The sequence below is a fragment of the Limulus polyphemus genome, unplaced genomic scaffold, assembly GCF_000517525.1.
Source record: "Limulus polyphemus unplaced genomic scaffold, Limulus_polyphemus-2.1.2 Scaffold623, whole genome shotgun sequence".
Lineage (NCBI taxonomy): Eukaryota > Metazoa > Arthropoda > Merostomata > Xiphosura > Limulidae > Limulus > Limulus polyphemus.
The window spans coordinates 119,948-141,256 of NW_013666233.1; the positions used below are offsets into that span (position 1 = coordinate 119,948).

Sequence of the window (21,309 nt, forward strand, 5' to 3'; positions counted from 1 at the left end):
TTAAAAAGTTGGATGATTAATTCATGTTCAGTGTTACTAGCCACATATGGAATTTGTTTCTTACATTTTAAGTATAGCGATATGCAAGTCAACAATTAGAAGCACAAAATAGATTTAATTAGTAACAACTTATTGCAGAGTTACATTTTTAATTCATAATCACGAATATCATCTCCATCAACTACTATTTTCATGTCAATTCAAACTGGAGTATATTTCATACAATTTCAACAAATAACATTAATTCATTCACTGATCTCAATGTCAATCTCTGGATTTTTACACCTACCCTTACATCTTAATATCATAAGCCTGTTATGATGACGTTTTTGTTGTGAAAAGTTTGGACTATCTCTTCCTAAACTTAACAATAACGAAAGTTCTACTTCAGTTGTAAATTCACTCTAATTAGATACAAAGTGAATAAACAATTCAGTTTTTAAATAATCATTACATAAAATATGGCTCTTTACATTACAATAGTATTTCCAAGTGCTAAATTAAGACTATTGGACAGCTCCTAATAAGAGGTATACAGGGCAAGAAGACGCATACCTTTTATTAAACCACCAAACTTCTCCAATCTAGGTTTAAAATCATTGTCAATATCTTAAAGCTTCTAAATAACCTTAACTTTCCTTTTACTTGTATACTACTCTAGTAGAAGTTTAGAAATAGTGTAATGGAAATTATCTTAAACAGAATAAACATGAGTTTTCCATTAAACATACTGCAATTTATCAATAACATTATTCAATACAATTTTAAAAATAGCATTTTTTTTCCTAAAAATTTGTGAAAAATGTGGAAATAGTAAAAAATAAGTACGAAAATCTGTTTTTAATCTGTTCTGACTCATTTTATAGGCTAAAATAAAAATATATATGGGAAGCTATGATAAATAAGGGGTGCAATTAAATTCTGTTAAAATCAACTAGACTGATGATCTCTTCATAACTATTCAATTCATTTCTGTTACATCTTTTTGAAGGGTTGTATATTTAAAACTTGAAGGTTGAACTTAATGAAAATGGTTGTGTTGTCATAAATAACCTCAACAGTAGCCTTAAAACAACCATTAATGTCAATGACCTATTACATCTTATAATTTTTTTTCTTATAAGAGTAAAACAAGCCAATATTTTTCAAATACTAGCACCTAAAAGTATTTTGCTAAAAGGTTTTAATGTTTTTTTACTATATTCCTGATATATTGATTACATTTTTGTAATTAGTCTTATAGTGAATTTAAATGTGAAAAAACCTAGTGAACTACATCTACAAATGTACATAGTGAATGCAACAAGTAAATAAAAATTGTGAACTGAGAATAGTAAAATAAAGTCAATGTCTTCCTATAATACAGCTTTGTTGTATCTAGATATTGATGAACATTACATAGTTAATAATTTTACAGGGCAAAAAACTTCTGCCCTTAATAGGTAATCATAGTTATACAAGAGGTATCTAGTAGCATCAGATCTTAATCAATTGTTGCTACTGAAAATACCAACTTTTATATTCTCGGAACTGTATGGCTTGTAGAATAACCATTATAGCATTTCTGTCAGAAGCACGATCACTCTCAACAGTACTCTTTTCTACTGGAATTTACCATTACATTAAAATTCAGTGATTTGTATGTTAAGTACCTGTTGTCATTACTTTAGTGATGGATTCACTATAGAACTTTCAAAGGATACTGTACTAAACAATGATTACAAAGGACTTATGAGTGACAGTAAAGAAGGATGTAATAATATGTCAAACACACTATACCCAGTGTCGCTGAGGCTTTTTGGCCAATACCAGGGCTCAGACTGCTTGGAATACAACAAACATAGTAATAGTTAAGATATGTCTATCATCAATTACATAACTGTTTCAGTGTGAACTAGATTAAGGTGGTGAACTGTAATTTATACCAAATATATAAAAGTCATTACACATCAAAAACAAGTTGGATTTTTGTTAACATCAAAATATTTATTCATTTGAACACCAAATTATTTAATATTATTTAATTTGAATTAACATTGCAAACTGTTAGGCAATAGCTAAAGTCAATTCAGTCAATTGAAATTGATGATAGGAATGCCTGATGGTTTTGCAAGTTGATGAAAGGTAGTTTTCCATTATTGATGATGTATTTGAAAGTTATACATGTTAAAGCTTTGATAAAAAAATAGAATCAAACAAAGCTCATACCAAGTGATAAAATCTTTATAAAATAATCATTTTGTTCTTTATGTTTCTATTTTTAGTTTAACAAGAAACCACATAATGAATCAAATTTTAAGTTAAAAGCAATGTTAACAGAGACAAAACAATCTTTTAAAACTTTAATTTTTATAAATTCTATGAAATTTCTTTAGTTTTGGAGTTTCTTATAACCTTTTTTTATTATTATTTCTGACTGTATTGTGAAAATGCTTTCTCTAGAATATTTAATTTTTGGAGTAATACATTATTTCATCATAGGTAAAAATGGAATCAAACTTATTGGTTGAACTTAAGTTTTGCTTAAATGTGTTTCAATATTTTTGTCAACATAACTACCTATGTAAGTAAGTTATGAACTAAAATGCTAGAATGTTATTGTGCAAGAGCTAATGTAGAGCAATTTAAACATGATTAATTCTCTAAGCTCTGCATCCTCAGCTGTATACACATACATATAAAGCAAGTATATGTGCAGATACTGTATAGCTGTAGAACACACATGCTAATGCACGTATACACATTTTTTAATTATTCTGATATAGAACCATCCTGCAAGCACACTCCCTCAACATCACTAACATAAGGTCCGCCCTTAGTTACTAAATTCCTCCTACAGTCCACGTTTTTCTCGCCACACCCCAAGTGCGTACTGTTCAAATCTACACTGAAATTACTTGTAAATTCAATATCCTCCTCTTTTAGTACAATGTGTAGTTGTAATAAAGATAACATCTGGAATGTTTATTTGAACAAATGGTTTATAGAAATGTCTATAAAGGCAATAAAGCATACAGGAATATCTGCAAGTAAAACATAAACAAGGTATATAAATTCTATTCTACAGTAATATATGTGTGATCTTTTTTATTCTTTTAATGCTTTGAAGTGCACGTGAGTAGATGTACGACACCCATGAAGTACTTAATACATTACATATTAGTTAATGAAAAATAGTTTGAACTTTCCACATACATAAACTATCAATTAATACTACTGCTTCTATGTATAGCCACTGAAATATATTTCAAGAAAAATTCTAAAATATCTTGGATTTTTTTTTAATTTTCAAGTTTGCATTTTTGAAAAAGTTGCTCCTAGACCACAAGGCATACCTTGTGTGCTTGCTTTCCTAGTATACTTTATAGTATACATATTTGATAAATCATACCATAATGTTTTTCTTTTTACAATTTAGTGGTATGGTTTTATTTGAAGTGTATTAAACTTAAAACTAAAATATCATTAAGTTTTGTTTAGAGAAATATTTAGTTAAAAATAATTAATTTATGTATAAAACACTTCATCAATGAGTATATGCATGTCAATCCAAGTTCTTCAACACTTGTAACATTTCCACACGCAATAAGTGTCTTTCACTTAATCACCTCAGTCCCTTCAAAACATTGTAGCGGTATTTTATCAATGTAAAAGTTAACTGGAATGATCTTATGAACCATTTACACAGATAATGATTTTCACAAGAATGACTAAAAGTTCATCAGTATCTGAAGGGACTAGATATTCTAATACTAATGAAATTTACAATAAGCAGACCAAAGCAGGTAATTCAATCACAAATATTGGCTTCAGTTTACAAATCACTTTGATTAACTTTCTATACACCATTTTCTTTCAATATTACTTATGAATACAATACTATTTTTGGAATTACGTTTACTGAACTTAGAATAAAAATGTGCTTAATTTGGAAACAAAAAACTGAGTTATTTAAATATATAGTCTGGGATGATAAACTGAGAGAAATTCTTTATTTGATGCCCAAAAAAATCAATTCTTAAGCTTTATATAAAAATAAGACAGGAACCATAACATACTAAGTAGCTAAGTTTTATATACAAGAAGTCTCAGCTTGGTTATGAACTGAATAACAGTTATTATAAGTGTACACAAGAGCATATTTACTACTAATAAGACTAAGGTGAGGTTTGTAATATAAAAAAGTTAATTAGAACCAGTATTTGCATTATACAGTGTACTAGATGCAATGTGAACAATGTACTATTAAACTCAGGTGTGCAACCAAAGAACATTTATTACATAAAGCAACTATATAATGCTTATATTATCTGATTTACACTTACCTGCTTTCCATTTAAAGTGAACACTTTACGTACGGCACCACTATCCAACTTGATGGAGTCTGTAATATCGTTTAAAACTTGATCAAATGACCTTGCCGTCTTTTTATTTAGTAAAATCCGTACAGCCTTACGAGGTTTTACACCATTTCTTATCACAGTTATTAGCTTTGGCTTAATGAATTCTTTGGAGTCTTTGACTGAATTTTCTGAAGATTGCTCTGACCGAGAAGAAGATAAGTCTTCTTCCTGTTTCTTTTGTACATTCCAGATGCGATGCGAAATTCTGCTGTAATCTAGTTTTTCAAAACTGTCAGTAGATGAGCATACATATGAACATCCATCTCGAAACTGATCAAGTGAAGTTATTTTTTCTTTTCCATCTTCACTAAAGATATATCTTACACCTTTTGGGAGATTCACTTGGTCAACCAGGCACCTTGTTAAATCTTCCAACAATGCCTCATGCGTCCTTGCTCGCTCTGATGACAAAGCATAAAACAAACCCTTAAAAAACTTGTCACCATTTCTATAAAACTTCACTTTTTTGGCCTTCTTCTCTTGGCTGAGTTTCTGTAAACTGGTTCTCATTAAACAACCATGAGCACTGTGTGTTGGGCTTGCTCTACCATTCCTTGTTGGTCGAAAAACATTTTGTTGTGCATCTTTCCTGTCCTTTCCTCCACTACCACTTCGAGATACAATACTTGAAAAATGATCTTTGTAAACCATATCTGTTGCCATGATGAGTTTCAGAAACCTACAATATTATAAAAAGATCAAGTAGATTTACAACAGCAATTTTTCACCCTTTTTTGACACATACACTTCCAGAGTTACTTTCTCTGTCTGAAATTCTATGCAATGTTAGTTTATAATTTAAAAAAGTTCCGTGCTAAAATATTTTATGCATTAAAATTTAAATGTAGATTAAACCTCAAAATAAAACTTAACCAATAAAGTACATCAGAGTAAGTATATCATAAGGGTGTTATTCAAATCACAAGCAATTTTTCCACATCTGTGACAATCTTTGGTCACAATAAAAGTGCAGTTAATACTGCAACTTGTGTAATTTACTAATGAAGACAAAGATGATTGTAAGGATGAAAAAAAATTACACAAGCCAAGCATTTCACAATACATTTGTATTAATTTTATTTTTTAATTACTGTTTTTTATGATAACAGTTTGTTTTTCTGTTAATTTTAAGATCATTTCTACTGCTTATTCCTCTTTAATGTTTTCCAAGCTTCATGTTCATATACAATTTCCTTAATTTGCACTTACAATATCATTACATCTTGTTTTCAGACTTTGTTAATGAAGCAATAAATGTATTCCAAAATGTTTGAATACTGTTAATATATCTTATCTTTACAGTCTTGGCAGACTTTATCAATGTTTGGAACAAGTCATTAACTGTTTTACTGTGGCTGAGACACATTCCCAGTGAACTGGGAAATATACATCCTGTGTGCAGTGAATACATTAAGGGACTGGTAACCAGTATAAAAAAATAGTGAAGTTGCCTAGAGCAACTTTTTTTGCTTTATATTTTGTAGGAATGCTTATATTGTATACTAGTTGGAGTACCTGTCCCCTGGATGGAAGATATGTAAATTCATGATTAATGAAAGGTTATCTCTGGATATGAAAAGTTGCTTCCCTTATATGTAATTGTAAGAAATTCAAAAACACCCATAAAAACTGCAAGATACAAAATGTGAAACCAAAATTTTTCATGTACCTCCACATGGACCCACCAAACGTTCATGCTAAATTTGGTGAAGATCCATCCACAGGGGGGAAAAGTAGTGGTAAAAAATGCAAAAACACCCATAAAAACCACAAAATGCAAAACTGAACATTTATTTGTATCTCCCTATGGACCCAATGAACTTCCATACAAAATTGGGTGAAGTTTCATCTTCAGGAAGTGATGATGTGGTAAAAAATGCCCATAAAAACTACAAAATGCAAAACTGAAAATGTGTATGTACCCCCACATGAACCAAATTAACCTCCCTACCAATTTTAGTGATGATCCATCCACACTCTACAAAGCGGTTACATGGACATATAACAGACAGTACTATTATATTTATATAGATTAAAGCATTGTTATTAGCTCAAAGTGAAAGATCTCCATTTCCATCTTCAAAGAAAATAGCAAATGAGAAAATGTTTTTTTAATAATTATCACAAAAATAATACAAGTGCTTAAATATGTAACAGATAACAATAACCTAAAAAATACATTTATCTTTCCTACTTTAAGATAAGCCCATACAGTTTGTAGATGAGTAAACTTCAAATTGAAGTTTTCTTTGTTATTGTTTTTTGCAAAATCATGTCTTATCACTAGATAAAAAAAATAAATTAGAAAATTAGCTGCAAAAATCAAAGTTGGTCATCATCAACATAATTTAAGTTACAGTAAAAAAACTCTGGATTTTCAAAATATATGTTGGTTCAGTATGTGCTGTAGTTAAATAAACCTAGTATCAATAAACTGAAGTTTAGTTATAAAACTGGTCAAAATAATTGAATAGTAGTTACCTCAAATGTTATGAATGTGCAGTGAACGCAGATAGTAAAGTCCTGTCAAGAGTGTTAGTCTAATAGTATACATTTTGATTAGCCATCAGTGCACTGTAAAGAGCATTTAAGATCTATACTAGCAGTGGATACAAAGTATAATAATAAAACCTTACAAGGAAAGATGTTAAAAGAATAGCAGTTGGAACTGTTTAAATAATTAGTTTTCTTTCATACATTTCAGATTTTCATTTAACAGCACCTTGATGATTTCACTACATCTAATGTTAGGGTAGAGAACACAAGAGATAAACTATAAACTTTTACCAAATAAAAACTTTATTCATTTAGAAGGTCCTAGAGGTTATGAAAATGAAATATAAAAAAAACTGTAAATTAGAAGTACTTTTATTCATAACATGAAAATCACCTTCCATTCAGACAGATTCATAGGTTTCAAAAAATTTATACAAATCTTCAGTGAAAATACTTTATTGAAAGTCAGATTGTGTAACATTTAGTAAAAGTTTGCCAAGTACAAATAGTAAATTCAGAACTATAGTAAATATTAGGATTTATAGTTTTAATGAAACTGGGTCAGTAAATTTGATCAAGCATGTGAACTGATGGTTAATCAAAATTACCGTTTCTTATTATTACTGTTTGAAATTTAAATTACACAAGTAATCAAAATATTACTATTATAATTCCTCATTAAAAATAAACAACTTTTCAAAATTAGTTTTGTCAATTAGCACAATTTTTTTGATAACATTTGGTAAATAAACTTGTATGGACTCTCCAAGTATTAAGTTTAATTGTCAATCAAACAGGTCAAGTTTAGCAGCCATTCAAATTTACCATCTTTAATATCATCAATGAGGATTTAACTGAGTGAAAAGGTAGCAAAATATGTGAAGTCAACAACCAACAAAAGTGACATTTAATGCTACAGATCAAAACAGTGGAAGGGAGCTGCTTATCTCCCCACTTATACTAGTATGGTTTTAACCCAGCATTGCCATGCACCTTTTCTAATGAAATAACAGATCTGAGATGGTTAAGAAAGAAAACCCCTTCCTAAATTGATGCTAGGTAACTTTTTTACATTGCGTATTGGCAATTTGGCAAACAAATTTTTGTACATTTTCAGAATTAAACTGAATTTTTTACAGGTACTTAATCTGAAACACTGAAAGTTCTTCCTTCTTGAGACTGAACTCATGGTGTCAAAAAATAAATGAAAAAGGTAACTCAACATTTCCAACTATCCTTTACACATTGCAGAGTATTCATCACTTAACTATTATTCTCCACCATACCATTTTCCACATTACTTATTGTGCAAGTGTGTCAGGAGATCTTACAAATGTTCCGATTTCCCAATGTAATTTAGATCTTAATTAAAGTCGCTGTCATGAAGAAAATCCTGTTGTAAGGAGGTGAGGAGGGGTAAGGCATTTCAGAGGTTTGTACTTGTTTGAAATTATCTTTAATTTTAAATTCAAATGAGGTAGACTTGCATCTGAAATAATGAAAGATAGATACTCACATTATAAAGGAGGTGGAAACCCATGAATATGAAAAGAAACCAAAAATATCAAACAAAATATCAGAAAAATAATGACCTAGCTTAAAAGAAATATGTAGCCAAGCAGAGATGGAGTAGAATCCAGATCAAGAAAATAATTTGCAGAACTAGATTCAAAGGAGAAAGAGTGGAGTGGGTCTCAATAAATGAAGAAACCAGACTAAAGAACACTTGCAAAGAAGGCATTCACCTTAGCAGGGTTTTGTGAGCAGTACTAGCATACTGAACCTGTGGAACCAAATGTGGGATACAGATGGTGGCATAAACAGGCAAGAGGAATATGTCTTGTTCCTGCAAAGGAAAGTTCTCAGGGGAGCAGTTCAGACACATATTATAAAAAAAAAGACATATCCCAAAGGAAGTAGCCCCTCTTCATGTCAAAAATTAGTGTGTCATAAAATCAGCTAAATTAATGGACACTCAGGGAGAACAGAAAAAAGAACCAAGCAGTCCTGAATAATGGGCTCAACAACACAAGAACAATCCAATGGGAACATCAAAACAAAGAAATAAGCAGATAAGAATAAAAACAAACAATCCCCATCCTGGTTATATCTGGGACAGCTAGTGATTACAGCAGTCTCATTTCCAATATCACTAATGCCATGCAAAGATGCACATACAAAAGTGGGAAAATTATCTGTAAAGACAAGCCATTACATAGTACCATACATTCTTTTCTAATGGACAAAACCCTTTTGTGTAGCTCCAGCATACAGGGTGGAATTTCTTTTATCTAGGACAAATGCAGAGGTATATGTGGCATGCACCAATACTGACTGGACAATTTCATATATGGAGTCTCACAGAAGTAAAGACCATTTTTTTTGTTTTTTTAAATAATCAAAAATCTCTTAACCACAGACTTGTGAACAGTGGTGTTGGGCAATATAAAAATACTTGGATTGCATAGGACAAACACAGAGATTAAAGAACAATGCAAGAGCTCTGACTGGAAAACTGATATACATAGATTTTCAATTCATAAGTAGAGAATGTACTTAATTGCTTTATATCTCTTATATTGCTTGCTTTTAAGTTGAAGTTATTCACAATTCCATACACCATGGAAAAGGATAACAATGGATGTTTGGCAGGTAAAAAATTTCCAAATGTGTTCATACAAAACCTCAAATGATCAAGAAATTGTGTTGACACAAGACAAGACTCAGACACATGAACAATCCATCACCTCACAGAAGAAGGTCAGTTTAGTGTGAGGTAACCACCAAGCAAGAATTCTCTAATCATCCATGTAATGATGACAACTGATATTGAGTGTGCAGAAGACCAGATTATGGTTTGACTGCATATATGAAAACAGAATGTTAATCCCGGGTCCAAATGGTGTGGGGCATAAACTGATGTCACTTCATATGGAAAATAAAGATGGGTGAATCAGGACATGGAAATAAACATATTTGAAATTTCATTAGTCATCCAACAAATCTTGACAAAGTACCTTTCATAAGATGCTCATAGGTTCCACCTAGATAGGAAGAAAAATCTAAGACCAATCTTCTGTTGTCTTTGGCACACACGGAAAAAAAATAGTAAAAATCCTGGGTAAACAAAGTTCAACATTCATATCAGTGGTGTGGAAAAGGTTAAAAACCTCCAGATCCAAAATCAAAATGAAGAATCTGATGAACATAAAGAACTCAAAATGAAACAAAATAAGAGACAGCCTCTAAACATCTGGACGGAGGAGTCATCCAGAAAAAGAGTCAATGCATTAAAAAAACAACATCATCAACAACTCCTGCCACATAATCAACCCCAGCATCTTGATGTGTATCCAAAAAAAATTAGTCATTCCTAAAAGGTTTGGGTTCTTTTTATTAGACAAAAAGAAGACAGTTGGCACTATTTGAGGTCTAGGTCACTGGATGAGACCCGAGACTGTGAGAGTCAACATGGAGAAGTTAACTTGTAAATGTAACATAAAATGATGGAGTAATGAAACATGCTCAAAATGTTCTAGATATGGTCGTAAATGTGATGGTTTAAGTGTAGAAATTAAGATACAATATCAGTCCAGGTCAGATAAGAGAAAACTTTATTCAAAGATATCCCAATTGGAGATTTGGCAATTGATTACTGTGTTGAGAGCAAAATATAGAAAAATCGAAACAACAGTATTGTTAACTTAAAAAAAGGGGGATTGGAATCATAAGAAATCATTAGTTTCAATATTTTGTGAAACTAATGGTACAGTAAAGCCTAAAGCTGCAGCACTGAAGTTGAAGCAGATGCACAATCCATTAAAAGATGTCTTCCCTAGTGATTCTCAAATTAAAAATGTCATTTTTGCAATGAAGAATAAATGTAAAAAGGATGGTATAATGCCTTGTTAGATACCACCATAGTATAATCCATATAGATTTCATTGTGTCATATTTTCATTAATATTTAATTTTTATTTTAAAAGTTCTATCAAGCTTCATTCGTTGAGATCTATCGAAATAACCCTAAATCACCTATTTCCGCAATGGTCCATTCACTGTCCTTGGCTCACTATTAAAAGATTTTGGGCTGGCTCATTTGGCAGGCGTTATACTGAAAAATAAAATTTGTATATTTTATATAAATTTTAAAAGTACTAAATTTAAGTTTCAAAAAAGTGTTTGTTTTCTGGTTTTCATAGCTTTTATACTGAAGAGTAGCCTGTGATGCTACTGAGAAATGGTGTGAAGAAGAGTTTTTGTAAATAAAGAACAGTTTGGTAACAACAACAAAAGATTTGGGTTTTCTTATACATACTCATCTTGAAGTGATAACAACTTTTTAATTAGTTATATATGAGAGAGAGCCATCTAGCAATGGTTGATTACAGTTATATGGGATCAGTTAGTTCAAAGATGAGTATCCTGCACCACAGCTCACTGGGCTAAAGTGTAAAAAGAATGTAAAAGCCAAGTAGTGATAAAAACAATAGCAATGAGACCCATAGATAATAAAGACATTAAAGCAGGTATGTGATTCAGATTGAAATAATAAGGAGAACAAGAATAATCAACAATTGTGCATCAGAAGAATGTCTCATAAAAAAAATACTGAAATACAGAAATTCTCATATGATGCAAGCACCTTAAGGTAATTTGAAATAGGTTCATTATTTAAAACACAGACCATACCACTTGAGAGGAAGAAATAAAACCACAGAAGCATCAGGATTAGAACTAACACTGTAGCAGTCAAATCCAGTTCTACATTCCAGGAAAAATGTTAGGCCTGAACAACAACAACAACAAAAAAAAAACCTTCATAATAAAATTAAAAAAAAATAAAACACACAACAACAATGGTGAGTGTTACATAAATTAAGCATCCACATGATCATTATTCCCACCAGGAACATCAGTATACACAATAGAACAAATATGCTGAACCATTAGAGCTGATAATACATCAATTTTATCCAGCATGCTACTGACAAACTTTGCAAGTAAGACCTCCAACAAAGTTACAGCAATTCCAATATTAAGAGTTGGGGAAGTAAATGCATCAGACAGAACATTGTAGCAATGGTAATATTGTAACTGTCAACAACAAAATTTAAATTATGGCAGGAATGCAAAGCTTATAAGATCTCCTGATGCTGGTGCAATAAGTCATGTGGAAGGTGGGAGAGTGGAGAATTATGGGTAAATTAAAACATGATCTACAATTAATAAAGAATATCTGGGCATTTGTATTTATGTTTTGTTGAGAAGGAAAGGAGTTCAGAGATAAGCACATAAGCACAATGTAGTCAATATTAATTTATCAAGTATTATTATCAACACATCTTTTTCAATTTTAGAGCCAGTTCTATCTAAGCACTGTGTCAATGTACATTTAACAACATAAAAAAAAACAAGTTATACTATGCAATATCTCGGACACCAGCATTACATTCCCTAATAAAGGTTTTTTTGCTTTTATTCACTACTGTAGATAAACTGAGTCAGAAATATAAGTACATGACTATACATCCACCAGGGCCTCAATTAAAACAACCTTCAATTAATATTTTTAACCATACACCTTGAATATGATGATTGTCTTTATTGTATACTTTTTGACAGCTTCAGTACACATAGATCAAACATCTGAAGATCCCTTGTCTTACTCTGAATTGCTTTTCTTAGAAACTAGAATGCTTTGTTGTAACAAGTGCTCTGAATCATTGTTGATTGTGTTGCCTGCTACAGCTATTAGAGAATGATGCAAAGTTTCAGAAAATTTTAAAGTGTTTCCATCAGGGTGTTTTATTATAACCAGCTAATCACACTTTGTTAGTAAGTTAAGAAGGGAACATCTGTTGACCAACTGACTAAATTTTTCAAGTTGTAGGTATAGTGTGCTCCATACTTCAGAGATTGGGGGTACAGCAAAACTGTTGAAGAACTTAATGATTTTTTAATTCTAACACAAGTAAGCATGAATTCACATGAATCATCAGCTTGGGATTGAATTGAAAAAATAAATCATTCATGAAAACTGTGGAAATCACTAATTAAAGCATAGTTTTACCAAAATCTATTAATTTATAAATGGGTTTGTATCAGGAAAATATAAACTTGTAGAATGAAATACATTCCTTTTCAGGTAATTTATCTGATAAAAATCTCCCAAATCTTGTGATTTTTTTTCTATTTAGTTTTGCCTACAAAGGGCCTGTTGATCCACCAATGCTGTCTTATCCATTAAAATGAACTTGAAAAACAAATCTCAAAGCCAGATGTTATTAAATATATGTAAAGCTTTACTTTAACACCCTTAATACTACTGGATCTGCCAAATCTGAAAGCAATCCATTCCAAAGTCCAACCACCCTACTAGTAAAGAAATACTATCTTAGCTGAAGATGAGTCATACCTGCCAAAATTTGTTTACAGTCCCCTCTTATCCTTCCATTCTTACCATTAAGTACAAAAAAAAATGATGCATTGACATCAATTCTTTTAACAATCTTAAATGCCTCAATCAAATCCATTCTAGGTCTTCTTTTTTCAACCTGTCCTCATATTACACCTTTCCATTCAACATAACATCTCAGTAGTGCTGTTTTGAACCCTTTCCAACAACTTAGTGTCCTTAAGGTAAGAAACACAAAACTGAACACAATACTACAAGTTAGGCCTAACTAGTGATCTATGCAATGAAATTCTACCTTCTTTAGTCTTACATTAAATATTTCTGAAAATACAGCCTAAGCTCCTATTTGTCCTACCACTAGCAACTGTATTCTGTTTGGATGGCTTAAAAGACAAATCAATTAACCACCACAATATTTTTCTTCCATAACAGTGTTAATGTTATTCTCACCAAAATTATATCCATAATTCAATTTATGATATTATATATGTACTATTTTGTATTTATTATAATTAAAAGCCATTTATCATTTATTCTCTCAACTCACCAAATAATCTGAATTATTTTGTAAAGCAACAGCATCCTCTTGACACTCAATACCTTAATATCATCATCAATTTTAAGCAATGTATTGACCAATTTTCCATCTACATCGCTGATGTAAATCAAAAAGATCAAACACTGAGCCCTGAGGTACCCCACTTGTGACATTAACCCAGTTTGACTGAACTTTACTCATACCAACCCTCCACTTCCTTACATTTAGCCATATTTCAATCTAACTTAGGCCCTCATATCTATGGAGAATATTTTCAATAACCTTAGTTAAATATTTTCTGAAAAATACAGATACTTCAAATACATATCTTTATCTTCATCTACATGAGCAATGACTTCTTCAAAGAATGTCAAAAGATTAGCAAAGCAAGACTGTTCGCTATCCAACAAAATGTTAAACTTTCAAATACTTTTCCCACCAATGACAAAACTAATATGCCTTTAATTACCTGGACAATTTTATCACCTCCCTTGAAAAGAGCAGTCTTCTGGCATCTGCCCACTATTCAGGGATTCCCAAAAAATATTAGCAAATAGCTCACATATCTAATTTTTAACTTCCTTCAAATCCCCTGGGGAAATATTATCTAGTCCTGGAGCCTTATTGTTCTTTAAACTTCCCAATTTTTTCTTGAACTCATAAATAATGTGATCATCTTGTTCAATCATACTTTCATCTAGCAACTGTTCAGAATGAGTAATATTGTTTAAAGTAAAAACTGAAGAAAAATTACAATTTAATAGACCAGTTATCTCATAATTATCAAAAATTTGTCTTCCCTCAAAACCTCTTCTCCCATTGTAGCATTACTTTACCCTTAATATAATTAAAGAAATCCTTACTGTAAATGTTTATTTTTTCAGCCAACCTCTCTTTCATATACCCTTTTCAATTGCCAATGTCCTGTTTAACCAACACCTTTGATTTTCGATATCTCTCAATTTTCCTTTCATAGCAGTCAATTTAAATTTTAAATTTATAATGCTTTTCTTTAATTTTATCCCTTATACCCTTTGCGAGCCAACCCAATCTTTTACCAGCAGCCACTACCCCCCTATAAGGAATGTATCCGTCTTGAATAGTTATAGGTTTACTTTTAAAATTTTTCCACATTTTATACATATCTCCAATTAATACAATTGCCCAATTCACAACAGCTAATTCTTGTTGCATCCCTTCAAAACTTGCTTTATTGAAATTTGTAAACAAAGTTTCATTATTCCTACTCTCATATACAATAAAACATCAAACTAATTAAACATTGATTAGTTGTACCCAGGAAGCACATGATAATAAGTCAACAAGCAACAATTTATACACATAATAAAGTTGATTTATTTTGGGGGAAACGTACATGTTTCAACAAACTAATGTTCTGTCAAAACATGTACATTTCCCTAAAAGTAAGTCACTTTATTATGTTTATAAACAATTGTTTGCCAACTTATTTCACCCAACTTTTCCCTAATCTCCACCCTTTCAACCATTACTACATAGGAATTTAACAAATTTAAAATAGCATTGTTCCTAGTGGTTTCCTGACCAACTGATGAGTAAAAATCATCCTCAAAACTTCACCCCCCATGGTTTGACTAAAATTTCCCAAACTGTATGCCAGAAATTAAAATTTCCCCTAATTATAACTTCATTAACTGCCGAATTCTCTATTTCAGTGTAATTTTTCATTAATTTCATCAATTCATTCCATTTGGAAGCCAATTGTAAATTCCAATTAAAAGCCTTCTCCCCACATATCCATTTACAGAACTCAAATAGATTAAACCTTCTTACTTAATTTTGATATCTTCTACTTCAACAGGATGTAACTCAAATTTTACATATTTATAAAGCACTCCTCCCATCTCTTTAGTACTCTATTCTTATTAAACAACCTAAAACTTGTATTTCAAAGACATTTCTATCATTCAATTTGTCTACATGTAACCAAGCATTAGTTACTCCCATACTATCAAAATCCTCTGTTCCAACTAGTGATCTAAAGTAAGCTATTTTTATTTCTAGGCATTAGAATAGTAACAATTTAGCCTACCCTTAAAACTATTTCTGTACTTTGTTTTTAAACTACACTTTTCCCTGCATTTAGTTTATCCTGGCCCTCATCACTGTCTAGACCTAGTTTTAAGCTTCCTTCTATCAATTTTTTTTTCCCTTAGAACCTAAAAATAGTTTCCTAATATTAGAGACAGGACTGTTAACTTTAAAATTGGGTTTAATATAATTGTTAAAATTTAATAGTATTCAAGTACCATTGGGAAGGCCTCATCTGTTTTTGAACCCTAACTACACTTAAGATATTAACATGTTGAAATGAGTACAGAAATGGGCTACTAGAATAATACCTGGTTCAACAATTTAAACTATGAGGAGAGATTCAGGTGCTCAAGATTGTTAAGCATTTGGCCAGCCTATCTACTTATATGGGTACAATAGTATGAATGAACAAATGAGAAGATTCAGAATACAAACTTTATCATGAAGATGTAATAATAAAGCTCTGTAAATATTTTTAAGATCATTACAAGCATAAATTAGCATCTCACACAATGGCAAGCTCTTAAAAGTGGTTAAAAGCTTGCAGGTTCAAATAAATATCAATAATATTGAAAATGCTACTCTGAAGTTTTTATTTTACATAATTAAGCTTTGGAAGGCTTAATGCAGACTTGTTCTTAAAAGTTCTTTTGGTTAATGATAAACAAAATGTTAAAATAGGGTTTGAGCCTTTAAAGGATGCTAAAGTAAGGTTTTTCTTCACGCTTGAGATAGCCAAGCTATTAAATGTTGTGTTTTACAAGTGTAAGATAATGCATGTGGGTCATCATAATTTGGATCCCACATTTAATACAGATTGGAACCCACCCAATAGCATTACTTAAGAAAATGATCTTGGCATGGTGAATGATAAGTCACTCAAACCATAGAAGCAGTGCTCTGTTGGTTGTAGTAAAGCTAAAAGAATTTTTGGGGGTATTTACAGTGGAGGCAAGTGATTAGTGGAATATGATAATTAATTGTTGGGCTCAATAATGAATTACATTAAATTAATAATTGATAATTCTCACATCATTAGTAAAGTGGTAATAATCTAAAACAGAAATAATCAAACATTAGTTTCAATTTGGAGTTAAAGCTTCAAGTTAACATTGTTCAGCTCCATAAAATACTTCTCTGGTTACTACATTTGCTCCTTTGTCTTTTCCTAGTTAAATCCCTCGCTGTAAGGTTTTATTTACTGCCCAAAAGTTTAACAAGTTGGATGAATTTTTCTTTCATTCTACACTGAAGAAATTTCAAGGGCAAATAAGAAGAATGTTACAAGAAAATGAAGGTTCTATGGGAACCAGCACACTGACAAGCCAATGCCTAAATGTAGCAGAACTGAGCCACATACTACTACGAGATCAATCTTGAGGATGGAAAATTGTTAAAGTAATGGTGAAATCTTGAACTGATGGCAACTTTCATTTTTAATCACATTTTTCTTTGTTCCAGCTTTTATACTACATGACGGACAAAATCAATTGTAGTTTTATCAAATTTTCTCAATTTCTACCAAATTTTCACCCAGAACAGCTTAGAAAATACTGCAAGGAATAAACTAAAACATGAGTTGTGAAAATTTACACCCTAATTATAAGAGGTCTGAACTATAGGGTTGATTTGTAGTGTAGAAAATAAATTTTTTGTTGTTCTTTTCTTCTGTGATAGTCTGACATTTGTTAGGTTCATGCTTTTCCTCTCTTCTTGAGCTTTAAATTGATGTATAATTTAGTTGGGTAGTGTTATTAGTTTAAGATAGTGTTTTTAGGTAATCTTAATCTGTGCTCATTAATATGTGCATACTAACGAAATAACTTGTATACTTAATTTGAAGTGAATTGTTTTGTGTTACTTTCAAGTTTAAAGTTTCAAGTCTTTAGTTTGTCCTACAGTCCAAAACTAGTAATGCATACATCAATGATCTATAAGCATCTTACAAATGTTACATCTTCCCTAGTAAGGTTTTCAATATCCAAGCAATTAGGAACACAAACTATACATAAATACAAGCATAAGTCTAAAATTTGAACCTCTATCCTTCTTGATTTGCCAAACCTACTCAAAAAGCTCCTTTACACTCTTTGCTAATAGTCCTTACAAGGCTGATGGATGTGTTTGCAACTAACAGAAAGAGCATTTTGTCCTTCATAGAAATCTTGGAGAGCTGTTACTTACATTTCCCATATAAACTGTAAGTGAAAGTATTTGATTTTGGTGATCATAGTTTTGTTCTTTTTTTAACCTATTTAAACTTTCTTAGAAAGCTGGATAAATTATAGAACTTTTGGGACATTCTGTTACAGTACCTGATGTACTTTTAGTGTTATAAAATGCAAATTTGAAAACTACATGAATTTTTATTAAAACAGTGAAGAACAAAAAGTAGCCTAGCACAGTTACAACATGCACTCACAAAAATCACGCACTTTGCTCACGATGTGTACGACAGTTGGCTAATGATGTGAATATAGGAAAATTGAAAATATTATTATGCATTCAAAGAAGGTATTGGCTTATTTTATTTTGTATTGTTCAACTTTTCATATCACTGTACATTGATGATTTGACAACAATTAGTTAGAGTAAAGAAAACAACATATTATACATAATTTTACCAAGAAAAAAATTACCAATATTTACTTGGGAGGTTTTACAAGTTGTGCAACTAAAATATGACACCTATAAGGTAAAAAGTATTTTTATTCTTAACATGAAAATCACCTTTCACTCAATAAAGGCTACATAAATTCACAGGTAAATCTATAACAGAAATATGTCTTTAAAAGTCTGCTTTTTTGTATGCAACACTTATAAAGTTTACTGACAGCCTGCCAAATTTCATAGATAAACTTAAACGTAAATTAGTATGTATAGTTCCCACTTCCAAGGTGGATAAAATTGACTATTTGTATTTAGTGCTAATTGAGACAGCCAGCTCTAGTCCTGGGTAACTGATTATATCAATTAATACAGTTAATTGTCTAGTTCCAATTTAGACATTCTGATTAGAGATCAAAAGATAATTATCTATACAAATCACTAGTTAGGCTTCACTTACAATAACATGTACAGTTCTGGTCTTATCTAAAAAGGATATTGGTTTATTAAAAAGGGTTCAGAGAAGGAAGAGATACTGGGGATGGAAAGGTTATTTTTTAGAAAAGTAGGATAAGAGGTGAACTTATTGAAGTTTAGGAAATTACCTAGGGATGATAGTATCAAGATCCGATTTCTTTGTGCTATATTCTAAAGATGAGTTTAAAGTTTGGAAAAGATCTACACCCCAGTTAAGACAGTTTTATTTTTCCCACAGGGCAATTTATTCATAGAATGAGTTACCATTGGCAGTAGTGGAGGCCAACATTTTACAAGAGCTTAATATCAGAGGTGATGATTTCTTGGGGTAAAGTAAATAAAAAGGGGGTGGATTTTAATTTTAGTTTTCTTAAGAATGGGTGTGCAAGAACAGCCTTAAAGGACTAAATGGACCCTTGTTCTACATGTTATATTATGAACTCATGAAGTAACATATAGTTGGTTGAATTTCTTTAAAAGATTTTATTGAATGGGTACATAATGTGAATTGCCACATAATTCAAAAGAGCCAAATGGCCATTTGTGATCTTGCTTTTTTATGTTCTAACAATTTTATCCATATCCTCCTCAATACCAAGAATAAAATATAGAATAGTATATTCTCCAATAGGATCTCCGACATGCCAGGCAAGAAACCAAATTCTCCCACAATTTTTTTTGTTTTAAACTTAACATTTAACAAAAAAAAAAACACTTGCATATTAATAAGGAGGGATGTCTTGATTGCAACAACACACTACTTCATATGCACTGTTCAGTGAAACCCAAGAAAAGTACATTATAACAGGGCCATACATTCCAATTTGTTAGTGTGCAAAGACTTGTGAATTGTTGCACAATGTTTGAGACTCCTGTTGATGAGGTCAATATAGCCACTGGAACACAAAGAACATATATATTTATAAATAATGATTTCAGGCTCTCAGCAGTTTAGAAAAGTTATCTTAACATGGAAAAAAATGCCAAAGCTCTTGATAAAAATATTTGTTAGTTACTTAATTCAAATGTTAACACAGAGCCCTTCATCCTGCTAGTAACTCATTTTTAAAGAACTTTTTTTTTTCATAAGACAGATGTTTAAAAAACAAAACTATTCTATGGGGTCATGGACTTCAATAAATGTTCAAAAGGTACTTGATAAATTTTGGAACAAATAACACCTTATCACTATTCCCATGGTTGAAAAACAACAACACTATGATTTTGGTTTTTCAATACCTTGGTGATAAATCTTTCAATTTTGTTAGAGCCTTTCCACATACTTTACTTAGCTTTGTCTTCAAAAGTTAATTCAAACAGACTTAGTAAACATTTTGATATAAAGTTCCCAAAATGCTAAGATAACTAAATGTTTACAAATACACTCCTCTTTTATATTCAATGGTTCCATCACAATGCATCTCTAAGAGAAAATTATTGAACATGCAACATTTTTATCATATGATAACTCAGTCCTTGCATACAATGAGTGACACATTCAAAGCTGATGTGATATTCCTGTCACAAGAAAACATTTTGACATTTGTTTTGGCTTCCAATGAACAAACATGTATTAAGGAGTTTCTTGCAATCAAGATGTTATGCAGGAGTTCCCAATAACATTAAAATATATATAAAAAAAACAAATACAAATTCATCCAGAACCTACAAGTGTTTCTCGTATAAAACTTGTTCAAAAGCATGTATAAACGTATCAAGAATATGCACCAGAAATTATAAATAGACTCAGAGCTTATAACAATGACATTAAGTCATGTATAACCCATTAAAAATCAAGTACAAGATTATCAAAATTTGCAATTAGTCCTAAAGATATTGGAAGACTAATAACAATAATATCTTGTACAGATAGTACTAACCTAGAAACCTCCAATAACAGTGTTAAGCTTACTTGGAACCTGTCTCAAAGTCACTTACCACTAAATAAGTACAAAAAAGGATAATGGCCTAAGAAGGGGGGGGGGGGTGCACTATATAACCTAACCAATAGAACTAGATCCAACTCAGTTTAGAACTATAACACCGTACTTTTACCATTACCTCATAATTTCAATAATCATTTGAAGTTTACTTTTCAACAAGTACCCTAATGCTGAATGATAATGTATGACATGCCTTCTCTTGGTGTCAGAACAACGTATAAAATATTAAAATTACACAAGGGATTTCTGAATGGCACAAACAACAAAATGTTCAATGTAGCAAAGAATAACTATTTTAGATATGATTATCACATCTCGGTATTGTAAGGATCACTCTAAGGTGTCTTAATTAGT

The 21,309-nt window shown here is 31.1% G+C and overlaps 1 protein-coding gene across 5 annotated transcripts in view; it reads right to left on the reverse strand.

The window, feature by feature from the left end:
• The window catches only part of LOC106459534 (serine/threonine-protein kinase DCLK1-like), a 68,381-nt gene that overhangs the window by 43,553 nt on the left and 3,519 nt on the right, over positions 1–21,309 (reverse strand). For 4 of the 5 annotated variants that reach the window (XR_002610586.1, XR_002610585.1, XM_022386037.1 and 1 more), the window contains exons 2-3: positions 10,935–11,013; positions 4,326–5,082 (exon numbers count right to left, since the gene is read on the reverse strand). Coding sequence is in view for 3 of the 5 variants with exons in the window: in XM_022386037.1 (XP_022241745.1) it covers positions 4,326–5,082; positions 10,935–10,954 (777 nt within the window). In the remaining 2 variants the exon portion in view is untranslated. The remainder of the gene's footprint in view (positions 1–4,325; positions 5,083–10,934; positions 11,014–21,309) is intronic. The other variant, XM_022386038.1, reaches the window with a different exon arrangement.